This window comes from Monocercomonoides exilis (assembly GCF_001643675.1).
Source record: "Monocercomonoides exilis strain PA203 chromosome Unknown scaffold24-1337568, whole genome shotgun sequence".
Taxonomy (NCBI): Eukaryota; Preaxostyla; order Oxymonadida; family Polymastigidae; genus Monocercomonoides; species Monocercomonoides exilis.
Window position 1 is genome coordinate 1,287,145 of NW_027150569.1, and position 22,945 is coordinate 1,310,089.

At 41.1% G+C, this 22,945-nt stretch overlaps 4 protein-coding genes across 4 annotated transcripts; 2 read left to right on the forward strand and 2 right to left on the reverse strand.

Moving 5' to 3' along the window:
• Window positions 1-18: 18 nt before the first annotated feature.
• Window positions 19-9,263, forward strand: MONOS_6296 (Transcription initiation factor TFIID subunit 2; the record flags this gene model as incomplete). Its single annotated transcript, XM_067876518.1, has 3 exons — window positions 19-87; window positions 218-290; window positions 362-9,263. The coding sequence occupies 3 exons, from the start codon at window positions 19-21 to the stop codon at window positions 9,025-9,027; spliced, it is 8,808 nt and encodes a 2,935-aa protein (XP_067727038.1). The 3' UTR covers window positions 9,028-9,263.
• MONOS_6297 (putative Multidrug Resistance Associated Protein (MRP)) lies at window positions 9,261-16,064 on the reverse strand (the record flags this gene model as incomplete). Its single annotated transcript, XM_067876519.1, has 8 exons — window positions 9,261-9,506; window positions 9,560-10,055; window positions 10,162-13,374; window positions 13,488-14,861; window positions 15,036-15,122; window positions 15,199-15,728; window positions 15,789-15,868; window positions 15,928-16,064. 7 exons carry the CDS (start codon window positions 16,062-16,064, stop codon window positions 9,933-9,935), a joined length of 5,544 nt encoding a protein of 1,847 aa, XP_067727039.1. The 3' UTR covers window positions 9,261-9,506; window positions 9,560-9,932.
• Window positions 16,065-17,372: 1,308 nt separating this feature from the next.
• MONOS_17621 (uncharacterized protein) lies at window positions 17,373-17,740 on the reverse strand (the record flags this gene model as incomplete). The annotated part of the gene is made up of 2 exons (XM_067870558.1): window positions 17,373-17,459; window positions 17,519-17,740. The coding sequence occupies 2 exons, from the start codon at window positions 17,738-17,740 to the stop codon at window positions 17,373-17,375; spliced, it is 309 nt and encodes a 102-aa protein (XP_067727040.1).
• A 2,657-nt stretch (window positions 17,741-20,397) lies between these two features.
• Window positions 20,398-22,634, forward strand: MONOS_6298 (uncharacterized protein). Its single transcript, XM_067876520.1, has one exon. The coding sequence runs from the start codon at window positions 20,481-20,483 to the stop codon at window positions 22,125-22,127; it is 1,647 nt and encodes a 548-aa protein (XP_067727041.1). The 5' UTR covers window positions 20,398-20,480; the 3' UTR covers window positions 22,128-22,634.
• The last annotated feature ends 311 nt before the right edge of the window (window positions 22,635-22,945 follow it).

The following is a 22,945-nucleotide window of genomic DNA, read 5'->3' on the forward strand; positions in this document are numbered from 1 at the left end:
TTTTTGCGGCTGTGAGCCATGACAGGAATATATGTGGGCCATGAAACTCTCCAGCTGCTCATAGATCTACCACGAAAATCTCTGGAGGTTTTTAAAGAAAATTTGAAACATTCTTTTTCAGCTTTAATTTTCTGTACTGATGTTGTTGCATTTTGAAATCGGTAAATTTTTATGTGAAAACATAAATGCTATTGTAATTGATGCCTAATTTTGTCAGGGGGTTGCAACTCTAGACATTTATTTTCTTGGACATATTCCATCTCGTTTTCGATTAAATGCGCGACAAATCAGTATGATCAAGAGAGTTTTATGATCATTAATGATTTGTCATTTTCATTTTTGTATTTTTTGCGAAATACAGAAATAACAGGGATAACGGTTGATGGAATACAAGCCCAATTTAAGCATGAAGATCCGTTGATTGATTTCATGCCCAAAGAAGACTTGATTCGAGATCTGACATCTTTTGATGCTTTTCATGCGAAGGCTTTAGAAGATGCAGATCGAGGCGAATTATTGATCTATACTCCCCAAGCTGTACTTCAAAAAATAAACAATCCATCTGATTATCCTTGGCATTATTCCACAACACCATTTTTAACTGTTAAAATATATTACACGCTTGTTAACCCGACATCTGCGTTGTATTTTATGGGAGATGATACATCTTCCTCGACTCATAGTTCTTCTTCACAGAAAATTCCACAACACGCTTTTGTTAGTGTCGATTCTTGCGTTGTTCCTGCTCGACTGTGGATGCCATGCCTGGATAAAATGCGATCTAAATGCACATGGAGGATTGAAGTGACTGTTGCAGCGCCAAATCTTGTTTGTTGCAGTGGTGAGTGCTTGCCCAGAGTTCCTTGCAAAACATGCCCTCAATTCTCTTTTCCGGAGCATTCAATGATGAATCAACATTCTTCATTTCTGCCCCCTACCATCACGCCAGGTCCTGTTCTGTCGCCATCAATTTCTCCTGCCCCTTCTTCAAGTTCCTCATCTTCGTCGTCGTCTAACCTCACCTTCAACACATGGATACATGAGATCCCCTTTCCAGTGTGCCCATCTGCCATCGCAATGGCCATCGGTCCATTTGAAGCAACAGTCTCAGCTGATCTCCCCTTTCTTGTGAATCAATTGTCACTCCCAATCTCCTCTGCGTCTGCTGCGACTGCAACATCTCGTTCCACAAATGAGACGCTGATTGAGAAAGGAGCGTTGGCTGCACTAGCTGTTCAGGTCAGACGCACTCTGCATTTCTTGAGCGAATATTTCAACACAACATCACTCAATTTCGACAGCAGCCAGTCAAAAAGAATGAACCAGAATGCAAATGCAAACTCTGCCATTCAATCATCCAATAGCTCATCCTCATCTTCTTCTTCATCTTCATTTTCCATCACATCCCCTCCCACTTCATCTTCCACACCGTTCACATTCCACACTTCATCCCCAACAAAATCCTCAATCTCTTCTTCTTCTGCACTTCGCTCCACTTCACCGTTACCTACCTCTTCCTCATCTTCCTCCTCCTCTTCTTCCTTCAGGCGTTCTGTGAGTCCATCAATCAATCCAAATGACTCCTTTCGGATGCCCATGCGTTCCCACTCCATCCGCCGCTCTCTCTCCCCTTCGTCTTCACTCCCTTCCACTTCATCCCTGCCAGCCACATCATCCTCCCTCTCTTCTCCTTCTGCCACTTCAAAGACCAGCACAAACACACCCCCTTCCTTCGACCAGCAGATGGCCCATGCGCTTTCTCTCTTCACTCTCTCCTCTCTCCAGCTGAACTCGGCTGCTGCCTCTTCTCCAACAGACGAGCCATTCAACTCGCTCATCCGGACAGGCCTCAAGATGAAGAAGCAGTCGTATTACCCCTTCTTCCTCCCAGCCACCCATGCTGCACACACAGACCACCCCACTCTCCCCAACATTCCTCCAGTCATCTCATTCAAAACAGTCATCGTCCACAACCCACCCCGTCCACTCACATCAGGCGTGGGTATCATCATCCTCCCTTCAACAACTTCTTCTTACCCTTCCAGCTCTGCCTTCTCCTCTCTCTACACCTCCTGCTGTGCCCCTTCCACACCCAGTGCCACCACTTCCATGTCATCTGCCATCTCCCCCTTTTCAGTCACTCCCACTCACTCCTTCTCTCCTGTCCTCGTTGACCAGGCAACAGTGGCTGACAAAGATGTCCTGTGGGATTCGCGTATGCAGCAGACGTATGCTGTCATTGATGCCATCATCGGCGCTGTCCTCACTCCAAACAGCTGGGACGACATGTGGATAGCAAAAGGGATTGTTGGCTACCTCTCGCACTTGGCAATGACATGGATGGAGCTGTGTGACCAGCTGGAGAAGGAAGAGAAGGGAAGAGAGAGAGAAAGAGAGAGAGAGTATTATGCAGGAGAGGTGAATGACAGAGAAAGAGAAAGAGATCGTTCAGACAGACTTCGAATGAGAAGCCCATCTCCTTCTCCTTCTCCTTCAATGTCTTCGTCTTCTTCTGCATCTTCCTCATCTTCCACTGCTTTCCCTTTTCCTTCCTCTTTGTCCACTTCCTCGTCCTCTTCTTCTTTGTCTTCCTCTTCATCTGTCATGCCATCTCCTTCTCCCACTCAATCACTTCCCTCTCATTCCTCCTCTTCCTCCTTCTCTTCCTCTTCTTCCTCAGCCTCTCTTCGCTCTCTCCTTCTCAACCATCTCCTCTGCTACAATCCTCAGTCTGTCCTGACCACCTCCACATCTCGTTCAGCCCCTGGTTCAGAGGCCACTCCCATCCTCTCTGCCATCACACGCCCATTAGACCCCACACGCAATCTCTCTCTGCTGGCCACTGAAAGCAGACTGCGCCTGCACCAAATGATGGACGGCACAATCGCCTTCACTCAGCAACAGAAGAGAGACAGCTACTCATCTGCACCTGTGCTGTTGGAGCTCTGCCCACACAAACCACACACAAAGAGAGAGCTGATGGCACACCCTTTCTTCACGACAAAGGCGACAGTGGTGATTGGGATGCTGGCCAGGCGTATTGGAGAGAGTGCAATGCAGAAGTATCTGAAGAAGCTGCTCAAACAGGCACAAGAACTCATCCTGGCTGACAGGAATGCTCTCATCCAGCTGTTTCTGGCAGCGCAGGGGACAGTCGACTTTCTGAAAGGGTTCAGAGGAGGAAAGGGAGGGAATGGAGGGAATGCGGGGAATAGTGACAAGACAGATAAAGGCGAAGGAAGAGCAGCTAAATCGACTGTTCATCCTGCGCCTTCTCCAATGCCGATGCCATCTCCTTCTCCTCTTCCAGCACCTTCACCCACACTCGGATCAAAAGGAACATTTTATTCAATGCAGCAGAACAATCCAACATCCTCATCTTCTTCTGCCTCTTCCTCCTCCTCCTCCTCTTCATCATCTGCCCAATTGGCTACATCTTCCTCTGCCCCAGTCATCACCATTGCCTCCCACACACTCACAGCAGAGTCTGTCAGCTATCTCCAAAGAGCAGATCCTGTTCTCCTGCGCTGTGCTGTTGCTGGGCTGCATCTGACGCTGCTGATGAAAGACTTCTTCTCTCACATTGACTCCCTCTTGAAGCACCATGGCTTCTCCATCGACCACTTTGCACAGCAATATGTCTTCTCTTCATACATTCCTCACTTCCACTGCGGTATTTTCTACTCATCCAGGCGAAATCTGACAGAATTTCGTATTCTGCAGGATGTGAAGAGGAGCAGAACGACATTCCATGGGAACTTGATTGTGGCGATGACTGAGATAGACTCGGTTTTGATGATCAATCTGAAAGTTGATAAGAATGCTGATCAATACGATCTGCCCAATCGAATGAGGATGAGAAAGGAGAGGAAAGCCAAAGGAGCAGCTGGAATGCGCGGTGTGGCTGCATCCATTTTGAATGGCACCTCTCCTTCGTCTGCACCTTCGTCTGGCAGCACACTCTCTGGTGGAGGATCTGATGGATTGGGTGGGAGCTCTCTGAAAGACGGCATGGCTGGGCGAGAGAGCGACGAGTGGACAGAACTGTCTCACAAAAGTGCCGATGAAGAGCTGAAGAACCCAACACCCATTCTTTCATTCAGAATAGACCCGAACTTGGAGCAGCTGGCGCACTACCAGATATGGCTGATCTCAGACATGATGCTGTTCCAGATGAACCACGACCCTGATCCCGTGGGGAGGGTGATTGCGATCAGAGGACTGGCACATTTTGAGCACTCACGAACAGCAGTGGAGATTCTGAAGATGTGTCTGGACGACAACACACAGCACCCGCTCATCAGAAGAGAGGCAGCAAGAGCACTGATGTCGCCTTGCTTCCGCACAGGAGCCATTCCACGTGGTGTGTCTTCAGACAGAGAAGGCGATGGAGGCAGTGGAGATGGCAGTGCATCATCTGGATTGAAGTCTTCGTTTGCCTCGTCTTCTCAGCTGAACTCGCATCAGCAGTCACTTGTGATGCAGTCACAGGCACAGCTCTCTCACTTCAACCAGAGAATAAGGGCACAACAGAAGAAACCACTCATATCGCATCCAGGCTTAGCTGCTCTCTTATCGTTCTTCTATTCCCATTATCTGTCACCTGATGGAACGGAAATCAAACCCAACAATTTTTCCAACTCAGATGACTATTATGTTCAGAAGTCTGTGATTGAAGCAATTGGTGCAACTGTTGTGGCAACCACACCACTCAGGGCGATTCCAGACAACATTCTCCATCCACGAAAAGAACAGCCAATAACACCAGCACACCCAGTTCAACTATCACCCTCTGAGGCATCTGCAGTAGTCACCCTCATTCTGCAATGTCTTCACCACAACGACAACCAGCAGAATCCATTCACAGACACATTCTATCTCTCTCTTCTGCTCCACTCCCTCGGCCAGCTCCCTCTGAGAGAGGCACACCAAGTGAAGCAGGTGAGAGATGCCCTCACACGCTACATCGAATTAGAGAAGGTGCGTCAGTCACTCCACAGGACAATCACCACCACTGCACTACAGACACTGGGTAGACTGGCTGTGGCTGGTGTGACATCGGTGCATCCAATGGACATTGCTCGCTTTCTGTCGGCGTCTCAGCCGCTGGCTGTGCGATCAACAGCATTTCAGTGTCTGGTGCTGATGCTGGAGATGATGCCTGGCTTCTATCGGGCGAATCCTGTTGTGAAGAGGAGGTATTGGGACGATGATAGGAAGAGAATCGTGAATGAAGAGGATGTGGAACTGGAAGACGAAAAAGAGGGGCAAATGGAGAAGAATCTGAATGCAACATCCAATCAATCAAATGATGCATTATTGCCATTTGAGAAAGAGAAGGCAGATCCTTCTTTACTCAACGTGACAAACACTCCATCAGACACACTCTCATCATCATCTTCTGATTCATCTGGATTCAACGTACTCCAAGGCATCACATCGCCTTCCAACATGACGACTTCTGATGCATCTGTCTCGCTCATTCCACATCCAGCTGCTCAGTTCATGCAAAACAGACTGTCAAAATCTCAACCTTCTTTTGCTGCCAATCAAAGCTCAATCACAGCTCCATTCACTTTGGGTGTCTCTACCCCTCAGCAGAGCATTCTCTCTCCGATGTCTACTTTGTCTTCTCCTTCCTCTCCTTCTTCTCCGTCTGGCACTTCTTTGTCTGCTTCCTCTTCTCCTTCTTCCTCTTCCACTTCTGCTCTTGTCCATTCTCCTCTCTCAACAGTCACATCTGCCCCATCTTCATCGCAAAACAACTCTAATTCTTCGTCTAATACTGCCACTGGAACACAACAGCAGCAACAATCATCATCAACATCTTCATCAACAACTTCGCAATATTCATCTGCCTCAATAGAGCTGATGAAGCATGAGCTGTCAATTGTGCCTCCTCTGTTTCCTCTCTTCGAACATGCCATCCAATTAGCCAATTCTGACCCTCTTTCTTTGCTCGGCTGCTCAATGCTGACTGCTTTGTCTGCCTTTGTTGCGAGGCTGAGACAGGCAGCAGCAGAATACGAGTGTTTGGTGCAAGGAGAGGCACTGCAGAAGGAGAGGGAGATAATTGCAAGAAAAGAAGGAGAGAAACTAAGGCCAATCATCGGACACGCAGCATCTTCACTTGCATTGGGTTCAGTTGCCACAACAACAGCCATGCAGGCAGAGAAGATGAAGAGAGAGTTGGAAGCAGAAAGACTGGCTAAGAAAGAAGGCACTGAAGAAAAGGCATCTCAGTTCAAAATGCCACAGTTTGCTTCAAATGATGCTGATAAAAAGGAAACTTCTTCTGTTTCTGTTAGCTCTCCTGCTGCTTCTCCTTCTGATGCTTCACCTTTTCAGGGCATTCGCATTGCATCTCCTATCACCTCTCCTAATTCCCCTAATTCTCCCAATTCTTCTTCTAATAATAATCCTGCAGCTTCAAATGCTGCCTCTTCTGCTTCTGCAACAAATGCAACCACAAATGCCACTACCAATCTGAAAACATCTTCAACAGCTTCTGCTCCACCTGATCCTCCTTCTCTGTCTATCTCTCCTGTCACCTTCCCTTCTCCTCAGAACAGACAGCTCGCACTCAACACAAACAATGCAAATGGCCAGTTTATGTCTCGTTTTGTCCCTCCGATGCAGATGCCTCTGAATCGCTCTCTGTCCAACACAGACAGCAATGGCATGCCCACAGGCAATCCAGGCATCCTCATGATGAATGGTACTAATGGCATCAGCAACATCACTGGAATGCTTGCGAGTCCTCTGAGAGCAATGCCACAATATTCACTCATGGGCAGTTTTGCACCCGGGATGAAGAGCCAAGGGATGGGGCAGATGCAGCTGCAGCAGCAGATGCTGTTTCAGAGACAGCAGCAGCAGCTCCAACTGCAACTGCACCAACAACAGCAGAGATTGTACCAGCAGCGTCTGCAGCAGCAACAGAGACAGCTCCAACAACAGCTCTTGCAGAAGCAGAAGAGCCAACAAGACGCAAATCGAACTGGCTCTTCTTCGTACATGTCATCATCATCAGCATCTTCCTCTTCTTCCTCTCATTCGTCTCTTCCCATGTCGACTGATGTGATTGGAGAAGCGAGTGAGAAGCGGAGACAAGCATTCTGTGGTGTGCTTCCATTGCTTGGAGTTGCCAGCCCCACTCCTTTCTCACCCATCCCTTCATCTGCCTTCATCAAAGTGGTCACAGCTGCCATTCCTCTTCCTGCTGGTGCCAGCACCCCCTCTGCTGCGTCGTCTCCTCTCGATGGCGATGAGAAAGAAAACTTTCTGTCGCCTCCGATGATTTCACTCTCGACAACAGCTGAGCAGAGGCAGGATGATGTGCCTCCTCTGTTTTTCCCGCCACATGGCTCACTCATTCTGGACACGAGAGAGAAGCACAGATTCGGAGTGGCTGTAAGAGAGAAGATGGATGCACTCACAGAAAACGAAGGGAAAGACACCGAAACGCGCAAAGCAAGCGAAAAGGTACTTCCGAAGAAGGAGAATGATATGGATTCATCACTTTTGGTCAAAACATCAGCATTTGCACCTCTCACTACAACAGCAAAGAACAGCGATTCATTCTGGAGACAGGTTAAGTCAAGGTCATCTCTTTCACCGCAGCCACAGACACAAACACTTCCTGCCCCCTCTTTGACAACTGCACGCACACCATCAGCAGCAGCATCAGCATCATCGTCATCTTTGACTTCTCTTTCATATTCACCGAAAAGTACAGAGAAGGGCCAGGATCCATCAGAGCAGTCAAGAGAGGTGCTGGCAGCTGAAGCAGAGAAAGGCGATGTATTGGGGCAAGTGAAGGAGGATCCAGACATCCCCAGACCTCTCTCTTTGGCTGTCATCGACTCAAAAGATGATTTGTTGGTGCAGACATCTCAGAACAGAGCACGAAGCCGCTCTCCTGCTGCGTATGATGGACCTTCTGCCATCACATCTCCAGTCCATTTGGCAAACATTGCTCCATCGCCATCTCCTGCTCCACTCCCATCTCCTTCTCCTTCTCTCACACCTTCCGTTTTCCCTTCATCTACATCTTCTTCATTGGCCAATCGTCCATACACAGCTGCTGTTGCTGTGAGGCGTCTGGTGAATCTGCTTTGGAGGTTCATTGTGAGCAGCGAGCGTGCTGCATACGATGGTTCCATTCGACAGGCTGGGATTTCTCTCTTCCGTGCGCTGTTTGGAAAGAATGTACCTCCGTGCTTCAAAGACGATCCATCAATTGTGGCAGCTGTGCTCCCGTCGCTGTATGCTCCTTCGTCATTCCCATCTTCTGCAATGTCTCCGTCGTCTTCATCGTCGCTTCATTCATTCACCAGTCGAGGTGTATCTGTTGTGTCTCTTTCCCCATCTTCTTCTTCGCTCTCTTCGTTCACTGTGCGAAGAGTGGGTTCTGTTGGAAGGAGCAGCAGTGTGGCTTCTTTGAAGAGAGAAAGAGAGTTTCTGAGAAGAGGCAGCAGCGTCGGCACTGCAAATGAAGATGCACGAGAAAAGAAGGAGGAGGCAATCATGAACGAAGAAAGCGAATTCAAGAATATAAATGATGATGTTAGAAAGGGAGCTCAACTAAAGAATGAAGGTCAAGATGATAATTTCTTAAAGTCCGATGATTCTTTGGTAAAGCAAACAAGCTCAATTGAAAAAGAAGCTGAAAATGGAAGAGAACAAAAAAATGGCAATGCAACAAACAACACTTCTGATGAAACTGCTGAAATTAGAACTGCACAATTTGATTGTTCCAGTGATCCTACAAATAAAGATGCAAATGCTCCAGATGCTCTTTTCTCTGGAGTCCAATCGATTCCAGACGAAACACCAGAGTCATCGGTAAGTCCATCAAAAACAGATTCATCGTTATCGCCCCAAACAGAAACTAAAATTCATTTGCCAAAAATAACTGTAGTATCAAAAGGTACCAAAATTGTATTCAAGAAATGCATTTCACAACGGCCCAATCCATCTGAAGGGGTTAACACTGCTGGCAGTCCACTTCGATTATCTCAATAGATCATTCACACAAACCATTTCACGTTAACTTTGTTTTTATTCATTATGTTTCGATGCTTTAAAATGATGATTGCACATTTCACCTGCTTTAAATGATTATAGAAAGAAATAAATCTTTTTCAAATATGCACCAGAAATAATTCAAAATAATAATTTTTACAGTCGAACAAATAATTCATTTTCGAACGATTTAAATATGCTTTCAATCACAGAAAATATTCATGAAACAATTATTTCATTTCACTTTTTATTTGAATATTTGATTTGAAAAAAAAATGCTTCTTTATCAAATAAATGATATTTCATTTATTCTTTTTCCCTCTAAAAGTCATGCGAAATGAAATAAATTCAATTTCATAATTATTATAAGAAAGAATATAAGTTTTTGGACATTAAGTCTAGAGACCAGTCAAATGTTGTTCTCTTTTTCCTTTTTTCTTGAAATGCCGATCGAAAGAATTTTAAACAAATTTTCAAATCTAATTTTTGAAAAATAGAAAATGTATAACATCAAAAAGAATTGCACACATACACATATATTGATTCTTTTTTCTTAAAAAATATAATTCTATTGTCTCACATAATTGTAAATTAGAAAAAAGAAAAAAAATGTGTTTTCAACGTCGATTCACAAAACAAAATTTTCAACGCAATTTAAATGAATTCCAACTTACAAATTTGAACACAAACAAAATTCTTAAATAATTCACATCCAATACTCCGAATAATGAATTGAATTATTCTTGAATATTCAATCTTTACAAAAAAATAAAAAAAAATTACGTCACTTCAAATTTGGTATTGAAATCATATGAATATAATAGTCTTCATAGATTTCATTGAAGTTGTCAATTACGAAAACACAATGAATAGCTTATACATTTTACGTACGTAATTCTGAAGCATTACTCAATCGAATAACTGTCTGAATGCACTCCCATTGCAATTGACTGAAGTTGACGAAGATGCGCCTCTCCGGCTGAAAGAGCCATCGCTTGCAGTCGAGTGCCTTCGTTGAACAACAATTCCTGTTTGTTTGCATTTCATTCATTTACATCAAATTTTGAAAAAGAAAAGATAAGAAAAAATATATAAAAAAAAAACAATTCACATTTTCATTCTAAATTAGCAAACCTTTGGACTTCCAACTTCGGCCAAATTGCCATCCTCCATAACAAAAACAAGATCTGCATCAGCAACTGTGGACAGTCTGTGAGCAATCGTTATTACGGTGCAGTTCTTAAAGCATCTTCTTGTCACTTCTTGTATCTTTGCATCTGTTTCAAAATCAACACTTGCTGTTGCTTCATCCATCAAAATGATTTTGGAGCCATGAAGCAGCCCTCTCGCCAGGCACAACAATTGGCGCTGCCCAACAGACAAGTTGCCTCCATCTTCCACGACATTCGAATCTAACCCTTTTCCCATCTCTTGTACTGTTTCTTTCAGGCCAACTTCTTTCAGTGCATTCCACATCTCTTCTTCGTTATGTTCGCCCAGAAGATCGAGATTGTACTTCACTGTCCCTTCAAACAGAGTGGCCTCCTGTGGAACAGTGGAGATCATTGACCTCACATCGTGTATTCCCACCTTCTCTTTGATATCCAGCCCATCAATCAATATTCTCCCAGCTTCTGCTTCCACCAATCGAAGGAGCGCAAGAATGACAGTGGATTTACCAGAACCTGTCCGCCCAACAATACCAACTTTGGAGCCACCCGGAATTGTGAACGACACATCCTTCAAAACAAGTGGCAGATGAGGACGATATCTGAGTGATACACGATCAAACACAATTTCTCCTGAAGAAGGCCATTCTGTTGGGTGTGCAATGGAAGCGACAGAAGAGTCAACTTTCGATGGATGCTGCAAAGTTGGACAAGGAAGTGGCTTTGGCAGTTCCTTGTGCCACTCTGGTTCCTGGTCAATGTCCATCATCTCCTTCAGCTTCTCCACAGATCCCATTTCAGTTTCCAATTGAGAGATTTGTCTCGCCAGCCCCGTAGCAGTTGAGACTGTTTTCTGCGAGAATGAAATTGTCAGCGCAAAGAGTGCCAGGCTCCTTCCTAAGCCTCTCATGGCACAGCCGATCAGACCGATCAGCAGCATGAGGAGCGAATTGATGGTGCCAAGTTGGACCATCACATACCGAGAGACACTTGTTGTGTAGAAAGACGCATCCAATGACTCTTGAATGATTTCATCGTAAGTGTCGATAAAATAACTCTGTTTGTCAAATGCACGGATCGTTTGAGATCCATTCATGCACTGCTGCAGATAATGCATCATTCTTGAGCGCGATGTGGAAGAAAACCGCCTCAGGCGGAGGTTGGCCAATGTGACTCGGATCTGAGCCATCACTCCCAATATCATCATCGGAATGAGGCACAAGACAAGCCATGGCATCGAAAAGCAGGCGCTGATGAAGGAGACGCCAACGGTGAACACAGAAACAAACAGGTTTGTGAACATCTGAGGAACGCTGATGTCGAGCGAGGTGATGTCTTTTGATGCTCTGTTGACGAGCCTTCCAGTTGGAGTGACGTCAAAATAGCTCATCGGAGCATGGAAGAGGCGGGTGTTAATTGCATTGTTGATCTTTTTTGAGGCGCGTAGCCCAACAGCCAGCATAGAAAGCATACGAGGAATCACAAACAAAACAGTAGCTGCGCCAATGGCAACATAAAGAACGAAATACAAAACAGGACCAGCGGAAAGTGTTGTTGTTGAAGATAGAAACTTATCGTTAAAAGACGAAAATGAAGAAGTTGTTTGCGTTTTATTGGCAGACAAATACGAAAGCAAATAGGAACCAACTTTCTTTATGTTTCCTCCATCAGCTTTATCATCACTTGATGGCTCTTCAGTCTTTGTCCAGAATCCAAGCACGTATTGCTGTGCAGAGCGGAGAAGATTGTCGATCAAATATGTTGCAGCAACAAGGATAAGAAGAATAAGTGAAGCCTGTTTGAAATACCACATATAAACAGAAAAGGCAACTTTTCCTTCGACTGTGTCTTCAGCCGAAGTTAGCTTTGCAATTGAAGGTATTGCATCCGATGAAGAAGTTGAAGAAGAAGAAGAAGAAGATGTTGTTGTTGTTGATGACGATGACGATGACGATGATGAGGAGGAGGAAGAAGAGGAAGAGGAAGAGGAAGAGGAGGAAGAAGAAGAGTCTAAAGAACTCTGCAATCTTTGTGACTGTGATGCAGATGAAGGAGAAAAGACTGGTGAAGGTGAGAGTGGAGAGGACATAACAGAAGAGGAAGGAGAAGGGGTTTCTGGTGGATACAAGACAAGTGGCGGAGTGGTGATGTTGCTGTGCTGCTGTTGGTATTCGTGTAGAAGCTGCTGTTCAATGCGAAGACGCTGGCTGCCAAGCATGTCTTGGTCAGATGGCGAAGAATGGACGATTGGGGGAGGAGTGGAGCCAAGAGACACATTCAGAGCAGAAGAAGACGGAACCGACGAGAGAGAAGGAGGAATCTTTGGGCGTTTTGGAGTGACAGTAGACATATTTGTCGGAGAGGGTGAAGATAGAGATGAAAAAGAGAAGACATTTTGTGCATTCATTTGGTCGGAGCCATTTCGAATAGGAGGAGATAGAGAATTATCCAATTCAGTTGAAGAAGCAGAAGAAGAGGTTGAGGCAGATTGCATGCCATCCTGATTTTGCATAACATCTGCATTTGAATGCTGAGTGGATGGTTTGAAAAGAGAGAAAGCAGAAGAAGGAGAATTTGATCCAATGCGAAGCTCTTCAATACTTGCTGATGAATCTGTGTTCTTTTTGCCATCAAAGTCGCTTCCAGTTAAACTTGCACTTTCGACAGCTGTTGTTATTTTTTCTCCTGCCATCGCTTTCTTATCACTGCTGACATGTAAATTTGATGCATCGCCCACTTCGCTCAGAATACCCACAAACTCTGCAGCACTCCCCACCTTTTCTATCACCCCGTTTTTGCTCATTGAAATGACACAGTCAAACTTCGGCAGGAACTTCGTGTGGTGTGTTGCCATCAGCACAGTCTTTCCCTTCAGATAGTCTGCAATGCACTCATCCACAATGTGCTGTCCAACATGTGCATCGACACTCGCCAGCACATCGTCAAACAGAAATACCTCAGACGACGAGTATATCGCCCGTGCCAGCGCCACCCGCATCTTCTGCCCGCCAGACAGATTTATCCCTCTCTCTCCTATTTCTGTCTCATCGCCGCCAGGAAGAATAGCCAAGTCTGGTTCCAAACAGCTCACAGACACAACACGACGGTAGCGCTGGGCATCAAATGGCTCTCCAAAGAGAATGTTGTCTTTGACTGTTGTATTCAAAATCCATGGGATCTGAACAGAAAAACAGAATAAAAAAAGAAAACAAAAAAATAATTATTTTGTTTAAAAACGAATTTATTCCTTGCTTAATAAAGGGGAAAAAAAATATATCGAAAGAAACAAACCTGAGGAATGTAAGCGACTTTTCCTTTGACGAATCCTCTTCCCTTGACACATACCATCTCTCCCAGCAGCGCCTGCAGCACAGCTGACTTCCCACAGCCAACAGGGCCGACGAGGAGTGTGTGTGTCTGTCTTTTGAGTGAGAAAGTGAGCGAGTGAATGGAAGGCACAGGATTTTCCAATGGAACAAGCATTGTCGTGCTGTTCTGGACAAATTCCTTCGCAAGCAGCACATTCAAAAAGCGACGAAACAGCGACGTACATTTGGATGATGAGGATGAAGTAGAATTTGGAGAGGAAGAAGAAGAGGAAGAAGACGAGATCGAATGCTGTTTCTCTTCTCTTCTTCTTTCTTTTTCATTTGACTTTTCTTCATTCTCTTTATCCTCAGGTGTTTTCATTTCATTTCCTTCTTTTTCATTCTTTTTCCCTCTTCCTTTTCCGCCCCCGCTTCCTCTTTTCTTTTGCTGTTCGTATCTCGACCAGGCAAATGAGGCATTCTTCAGGCAAATCACAACATTGCTATCTTCATTCGGCAATTCTTCGTCTTCTGCCTCTTTTTCATCTGAATTGCCCAATCCTGATAGATTGTCCATCTCAATCATTATTTTCTCCTCGCTCGCAACAATTGCTCCAACCTTCGTCAGATCTGCTTTATTAACATTGTTTTTATTCTTGCTCTCTTCTTCCACAAATTTCATTTTATCTCCTGCTATCGTATCATCATCATCATCATCAACATCAACATCAATTTCTTCTTCTTTTTCTCTCTGTTCTTCGAATCTTCCTCTTCCCTCTCTTTTGGTTCTCCCAATTTTCTTTCTTCTTTTCTCTTCTTGTTCGTACAAAGGAGGTTCCGTCACACCTTCCTCAATATCATTTTTCAAAGGCTTCAAATCCTCTTCATCTCCTTCGTCATCTCCTCCCTTAAGCGCCTTCGATGTTCCATGTCTCGAATTCTGTTTATATTCTTTCCTTTTCTTTTTCATCATCTTTGCTTTGCTCTTTCTCTCTCTCTCTTTCTGAAGCTCTGCCCTTTTCTGTTGCATCCTTTTCTTCCTGGCCCACTCTTCGTCACTTCTCTTGCTCTCTTCCACAATCTGCTCTCTCGCCGCTTTTCCTCCGCCTCCAACCAAAGTATCTGTGCACAAAAATGAACCGATCCGCTCCAGCACGATTTTTGTATCGAGGAACGAAGAGATAAAGCTGGGGATGCGGGAGATCAGCGGGCGGAGGCCGTCCACAAGTGTGATGGTTGGGAAGATGTCAGACGCCACCAGCGGAAGATGCCTTGCAAAACGGATGCTGACAATGACCACAATCGCAATGACACTCGCCGAGTTTCCGATGACAGATGCAACTGTCTGGCGCATTTGCTGTGAAGCAGGAGATGTTCAACAATCATTCAAGCGCATTCATATTTTGTCACAGATTGAAAGGGAGGGTTTAAAAAGTTTTACGAAAAGTTTTGCAATTTTTCCAAAAATGAAACATTCAGAAAAATTCGAGTAAGTTGAGAAAAAGAAACTAAAAACAGAGAATCATCAAACAATTTTCTTCAACAATTTTTGCTCATTGTTTCTGTGATGATTAATGCGTTCTTTCATTGGCTCTTCCCATGCATTCATCTTTATAATCTGCACAAAAAATAGTTACATTTGAGTGTTAAAAAAATGAAATGAAAAAAAAGAAAAAAGATGAATTTTTTCAAACTTTCATTCCATGAATCGCTTCTGTAATCTTCTTTACTTTTGCATCGCCTTCTCTCATCAAAGCGCGTCTGACATTTCGTGTTCCTCGTGCAATTAGAGATGAAAGAGGCGTCAAGATTGATAGAATGACAACACCCCACAAGGAGCTCCAATCCAAAAAATTCACGAGGAAAATGCATGAAAGCATGAATCTCAACGGAATATCAGCAAGCATTGTCACAAAATCTATCAACATCATAATCCTATGGATATCGCTTGTTGAAATGTTTAATAACTGGCCAGTTCCAATTTGCATCTTCGCATCTTCGCTAAGTGTAATTGTGCGCTTAAAAATAAGTCCAGAAAGTCCAATTTTAAGTTTATTTTGCATCAAAGAAGTAAGTTGATAGGACCAAGTGTCAACGATATTGCATATTAATCTACTTCCAAAAATCAGAACAGAAACAACAATTCCATGAAGTATTGTTCCATGAGGATCAGATGCCCACTGAAGCAAATGTCTAAGTATGTACGTTTCAGTATAATTGAATGCTTATGAAAATATTTAGTTAAATAAATGTTCTTCAGTAAGAATGGATATAAAGAATAAACCTGTAGAAATTAATTGAAGAATCAAAGCCAAAATAAACATTGCCCTAACATATTTAAGAGAAACTAGAAACAAAGATGGCCTAAAAATACACAGATAGTTAAGTTTTCAAAAGATTTTTCAACACTGAATATCGCAAACTTTTCTTTTTCTGTTTCTTTTTCCCAGATTAATTCAAGTTCGCGCACATTTGGACGACATTCATTTGCAAAGTATGTAAAGGGGAAAAAATTTTCATCGAATGGCTTTTCGGAACAACAATTAACGAAGAAATACATTAAACAAATTAACCTTTTCATTTGCACGAGCAATTGCAGGCTTTGTAAAATAAAATGTTAATTTTGATAAAAAGCCTGCATTCTTATATCTATTTAAACATATGAATAAATGCGATAACAATAAACACTTACAAACAAATCTGTTTTTAATTTTACCATTTCGAAAAAATTATTTAATGGTTAACAAAAAGAACAAAATTTGTTCTTTTTGTTTTTGAGAAAAAACTGAGATTTGTATCAAACTTTTTCAGCAAACATATCATTATAAATCAATTGAAACAATGCAAAAAATTACAGGAAAACTTTTTTAAATTGAGAAAATGTTTAAAAAATCTCGAATGGAACAAAATTCATAAGGGAAAATATTTTGTCCCAAATATTTTCCCATTTCAAATAATATTTATTTCATCAGACAGTTTGAAAATAACATGCTCAATGAATATTTGAAAAGAATTGGAATGTTTCAAACATTTATGAATCTTTTTCTTTCACACTTTGATGCAAAAAATAATTATTTGTGAAAAAAAATTCAACGAAATTGTTGAATAATTTCCGTCCAAGAATAATGCTTATGAAATAAATAGAAAAAAATAAAAAGAAATTTTTGAGTTATAAAACTCGAAATAATACCTCAAACGATTACAAAATAATCCGAAATGAGCCACGATAAACGATCAAGATGTTTTTTATCGAAAAATTCATATCATTCATTAAAGCTGATGTGATATCTTCGCATCCTTCTTCTTCCATCTTTTCAAGCATTTTCCTTTTGGTTGCCTTTCTTTTCTCTTCCTTCATTTTGTTTTTCTCCTTTACTTTTAATCGACTTAAAATATTCAAAGAGAAAAGAAAATAATATTTCATCAAATTGTCATTTAATGTTGGTTGCTGAACCTCATCCAAAACAGCATCAATTGCCTCGCCTTTCAATAAGTCTTCAACATGTGCAACTCTTTTTACTGCATCCTTTAGTTGATATGTGCATTTCCTGCTTATTTCTTCGTAATTGTCCCTTGCTGCTCGATGCACCTGAACAAAGCTGCTCAAAAGCTCAAGAAATTCTTCATTCCCCAATCGGAAACTGCGAAAATAAAACACCAACATTTGGAGCCATCTCATCAAAGCAAGCTCTTCTTTAGTCTCTTTTCTCACTTTCTCCGCTTTTTTCTCTCTCTTCCAATCAACACCATTTGCCAGCTCTTCTAGTTCTCTTGCTGCTTCTCTTTCAAAATGCCGTTCATTCGCAATCGCTTCTTCCAAGCATTTGTCGTTGAAATATCTATTAATCAAAAACTTCCAAGCAGACTATTAGGCGAGTCGTGTCAGATTCCGATGTTCCTGATGATGTTGAATAATTTCTTTGATTTCATTGTCGTAAAGTTCTTTTTCTATTTCCTTTTAAAAAATGTGAAAAAATATCAATAAAGTCAAAAAGGAAAAAGAAGTGCTCACACATAAAATTCATCATGACAACTCAATGCCAAAAATGCCATTTCCTTCTCTTTTTGAGCTTCCTCGTTTTCCTCTTTCTTCAACGCAGCTTTCAGCAGACATGGCACGCAAACAGATATCAATTGTGATGAAGCCCCAACGTTTAACAAAACATTGCTTTCGCAAAGTTCAGTAAGAAGATTTTCGTTTCTTTTCTCTTTTTTCTTCTCTTCATCGTCAATCATCTTCAAAAATCTTCTCTTCAACGAAGAAAATAAAAAACCGAAGTTTATTATGTTAAATAACATGCTGCGATATCCCATGTGCTTCAAAAGCAAGATTGCATTTCCCATCGTCAGTTTTTCTTCCTTAATCATTTGATCGATTTTCTCGAACAGTTCTTTTGTGAATGTTGAATAAAGTTCCTCTTTATTCATTTCATCAATCAATCTGTTCATTTCTTTAATTTTCTCTTTTTGTTCTGAAACGCTGCAGCTTTTCAATTCCTCAAGTAATTCTAAAGAAAAAAATTTTATTCCAATGATAAAAGCCATTGAGCCTTCGAAAAAACGGTGAAAAATGAACAAATTTGAAAACTTTTCCTTTGGGGCCATCTCTCGATTTCTGTCTTCGGTTCTACAATCAATGAATTCTTCCATTCTGTTTATTTAGAGTGCATTCCATTCGCAATGAATATACCCAACAATTAAGCAAAATCAAATAAATATCAAACATCGTTCACGATCCAACAAATTGAGAAGGTTACAGTCGCTATCCCAATTGTTTTGCTTTATTAATAAAGATTTGGAAACGAGTTCTATGAAAGCAGCCTGATATGGCTGAACAAGGCAAGAAATGTTAGTTTTTTGTTTCTTGTTGATCAAACCAACAAATATTCATTAAAAACAAATGGAGAATTGTTATTCGATTCATGATGCTCCATGAAATTGATTTCTTCCCCTTTTGGAACAGAATTAATTAAAGATATAGAAATGGAACTTGATGGGAGAAGACAACTGCAATCAAGCAAAAGGATTGAGAAGAAGATTTTCATGACTTTTTTTGAGTTATTGATTGTCTTGTCGAAAGCCAAAGAACAGCTAATGCTTGCATTCTTGAAGGTCCTCATTGGTTATTTTATTTAACAGATTCTGATTTCATTGAAAAGGATTGAAGTGATTGCTGAAGACAAAAGAAGTGAAAAGTTCCAAAATCGAAATGGATAAAACAAGCAAAACGTCAATTGCAATTCTTCACAAAAAAAATCAAACGAATGGCAGAAGAACAAGGTTGGATGGTTCAATTGCAACAGCATCATGGGCTATCAAAAAATGGTTTATAAAAGGCAAATCTATCAAAATTGGCTTCACTGTCCAAGCTGACTGGCTTTGTGATTGATAAGAGTTCGGTGATGCGTTTTGTTCATCCTTTTCAATTTGAATGATTGAGCATTACTGGCAGCAAAATACATTTGCTTTCTGGTGAAAAGAGATTGATAAAGGAATTTTTTGGAGGCAATTCTGTTGCCAAGGAGCAATGAAAAAAATGCATAAATTATTATTCTTTTTCTTCAGAGACCAAAAGCATTGGAGTTATGGATATGGAAGGAATTGGCCGACATTTCAGTTTCTGCTCCATTAGAATGAAGATGAATGGCAAAAACATTTGTTTTCAAAATGAAGATGCTCTTGTGGAAATGAGGCGTTCATCAGACAATTCAAAAACTCTTCCTTTTTGCTTCAGCAATATAAGTGTGATGAAAATGTGTTAAAGAATGAAAGGACCTCTTTTCGAATGTCTCAACAATCCATCGTTTTTGAATCAACATCATTTTCAGATGAAAAGTTCACTTTATTTCTGCATTTGAGCTGCTTCGTGACGAACACCTTGCAGGCATCGAAAACAACAACATTCAAAAATTTTTCATCGCCTTCTCCTTTTCCTTCTTCCTCTTATTCCTCTTCTTCCTCTTCTTCTTCTTCTTCCTCTTCCTCTTCTTCTTCTTCTTCTTCTTCTTCTTCTTCTTCTTCTTCTTCTTCATCATCATCATCATCTTCTCCGTCTTCTTCATCTTCTTCCTCTTCTTCCTCTTCTTCATCTTCTTCCTCTTCTTCCTCTTCTTCTTCCTCTTCTTCTTCTTCTTCCTCTTATTCCTCTTCTTCCTCCTTATTCTTCTTCCTCTCCCCTTCTCCAACACCAAAAACTTCATCAATACAACCTGACATACATTCTACACTGCCTCTTTTAGCATCGGAGAAAATAGCTGTGCTTCGTACTCCTTATATAGTATCTTCTTCTTCTTCTACTTCTTCTTTATTGTTTTTTCTTCTTTTCAGTTGTCCAAAAGAAAGAAAGAATGAATTTTTGCCCTTTCGATGTCTTCTGCCACACCCTCAGACACTCCACAAATACGTTCACTCACTCACTCGCTCGCTCGCTCATTCATTCAATGATTCATTTATTCAACTCTTGCTGTGGCTGATGCAAATGAATGCATCCCTGAAGAGATTAGAAATTCAAATAAAAAAAAATTAAAAAATTTAAAAAAAAATGAATTTGTTAAAGAAATGTCTGATTTCAATTTTTCGAATGTTTCTGAGGATTTTTGTTCAAAATCAAAAGAACAGAAAATAATAGGCACAGAATAATTCATAATTTTGGTATTTTTCAAAATTGCGGTTTTCATTTTGATTCATGAATTATTTTTGGAATGAATAACAAATGATTTTATTAAAAAAATATTTTTTTAAATAAATTTCTGTTTTAAAAAAAAAAATATCAGAAAAATAAAATGTAATACTGATAAAAAATAACACTGTAACTAAAATACACATCAATTTTCAAAATAATAAGTTGAAAAAAAAAAGTTATCTCCAAGAAATTAATTATTTTATGATCAAATATATAATTATTATTGAAAAAGCATTTTTTAACAATTGATATTTTCACAGTTTAAATTGCAGGAAGAGCTGTAAAACTGAAGCAATGAGCGATAATATGGAAAGCAAAATTGATGCACAAAAAGAGAATAGTGATCTCTCTTTAAAGGACGAGAAAGGAAGAACAAAAGCAATGCAATGGATTATTGAGAAAAGAACAGAACCACCAAAAGAAATAAGACACGATGTTACAATTTCGGATAATGAAGGAAATACAATGGCCATGATATGGATTCAGTTTGTTCACACAGATCCACCAGAATGGATGAGACACGATATTACGCTTCGTAACAATTTCAAATCAACGATGGCTATGTTGTGGATTCAGTTTGTTCAAACAGAACCGCCAGTCTGGATGAGGCACGAAATTACACTTACCAATAAGAATGGGTGCACAATGGCCATGCACTGGATTCGATATGTCAATTCAGAACCACCAGAGTGGATGAGACATGAGAAAACACTTGCTGATAGCAAAGGAAGAACAATGGCTATGATATGGATCTATAATGTTAAAACAGAACCACCGGAATGGATGAGACACTACAATGAGCTTGCAGATAAAAACGGAAAACCAATGGCCATGAAATGGATTGAGGATGTTAAAACAAAACCACCACTATGGATGATAATGGATAGCACACAAGGCACCAAGGAAGGGAGGACATTGTCGATGAAGTGGATTGAAGAGAAAAAAACGGAACCGCCAGACTGGATGAGACACAACATTGCAATTGGAGATAATGGAGGAAAAACAATGGCCATGTATTGGATAAAGGAAGTCAAAACAGAACCACCTTTGTCAATAAGGCATGAAGTAGCAAAAAAAGATAACAATGGTGAAACGATGGCGATGAAGTGGATTCAGTTTGTTAAAACAGACCCACTGGGGTGGATGAGGCACGGGATTACGCTTGGAAATAAGAAAGGAGAAACAATGTCCATGCTGTGGATTTCAAATGTGAAGACAAACCCACCAACTTGGATGAGACATGGCAATACTCTTTGCAACAAATATGGGAAAACAATGGCCATGCTTTGGATTGAACATATTCAGACAGAGCCTCCAGAATGGATGAGACACGATATCACGCTTGGTGACAAGGATGGAAAAACAATGGCCATATATTGGATTGAAAATGTTAAGACAGAACCTCCAGAATGGATGAGGCATGATCCTGCTCTTATTGATAAGGAAGGACGAACAATGGCTATGCTGTGGATTTCAAGTGTGAAGACAAACCCACCAGAATGGATGAGACACGATGCTACACTTGCAAACTGTTTTGGCTTGACGATGGCGATGAAGTGGATTCAAGAAGTCAAGACAGAGCCACCTGAGTGGATGAGACATGACAACAAACTTACCGATATGCCTGGGCGAACAATGGCGATGCAATGGATTCAGTTTACTGAAACTGGACCGCCAAAATGGATGAGACATGACAATCGGGTTGCGGACAGGGATGGAAAAAGGATGGCAGATTATTGGGAAAGATATGTTGGGAATGAGATTCCAGAATGGATGAAGAACGATGAATCAATTTCCGCTAATGACATAGATAATGAATTTGATGATACAGTAGATGATGATGAAGAAATGATAAAGGCAATAAATTTGATCAAAGAAAGTTTAAAGAAGCATCGGGGCAAAAGTGGAAAGAAAATGCACTTGTCGATTAGGATTGAATAGCGAAGGGAATGATGAGGGTATATTGGCTGAAATGAGATATCTCATCATAATGAGTGAAGCAATGAATTATATCTGGAGATGAATGCGAGATGGCGAGCGTTGAAGTTGTTGCGCCAGAAATGGAAGAAATCAAATAATTCAGCAAGAAGGTTTGCTTCATTCGCACTGAAAGACATTTTTTTTTCGATTGTTTGAATGGACGAATCAGCAGATTGGCATTCGTATCAGTAAAGTCCATTCCACAACATTTCAAAATTCATGACTCTTCTTTCTTTCTTCTTTTTTTCTTTGAAGCTGCTTTTGCTCAATTGGCAGATGCTTGGACATGCTTCAAACATATTTCATTTTGATCTCCTTTCGATTTGCTTCTGATTGCTTTTTCATTCACCAGAACAATTGAAGCAATTCATTTCAATGTTTTTATTTTTTTTTAATTTTTCAAATTATTTTTTTTTCCAATTTTTATTTGATTCTGTAAATAATCAAAGAAAATCTCAATTCAAATCATCTTCTTTTCTTTTTTTTATCATTTGCCAATGTGACCAAAAGTACACTTTGGCATATTGAAAATGAAATGAGCATTTCTGTGATTCGAAGTTGAGAAAATCAAAGAGAACAAGTTGAATAGATAGACGAAAATGATCTGTCTGCGATGATGAGGGAGAAGTGAGGATGAGCTTGATGTTTTCAAAGAATGCAACAATTCTAACTGCCTCTGAGGCAAATTGGCTTTTCAATGGATTTTAGTTGCGTTTGCTTTGAAAATAAGGAAATAGTTTCATTTCCAACCTCGGAACCTCTGTTTCAGTTTAATTCCT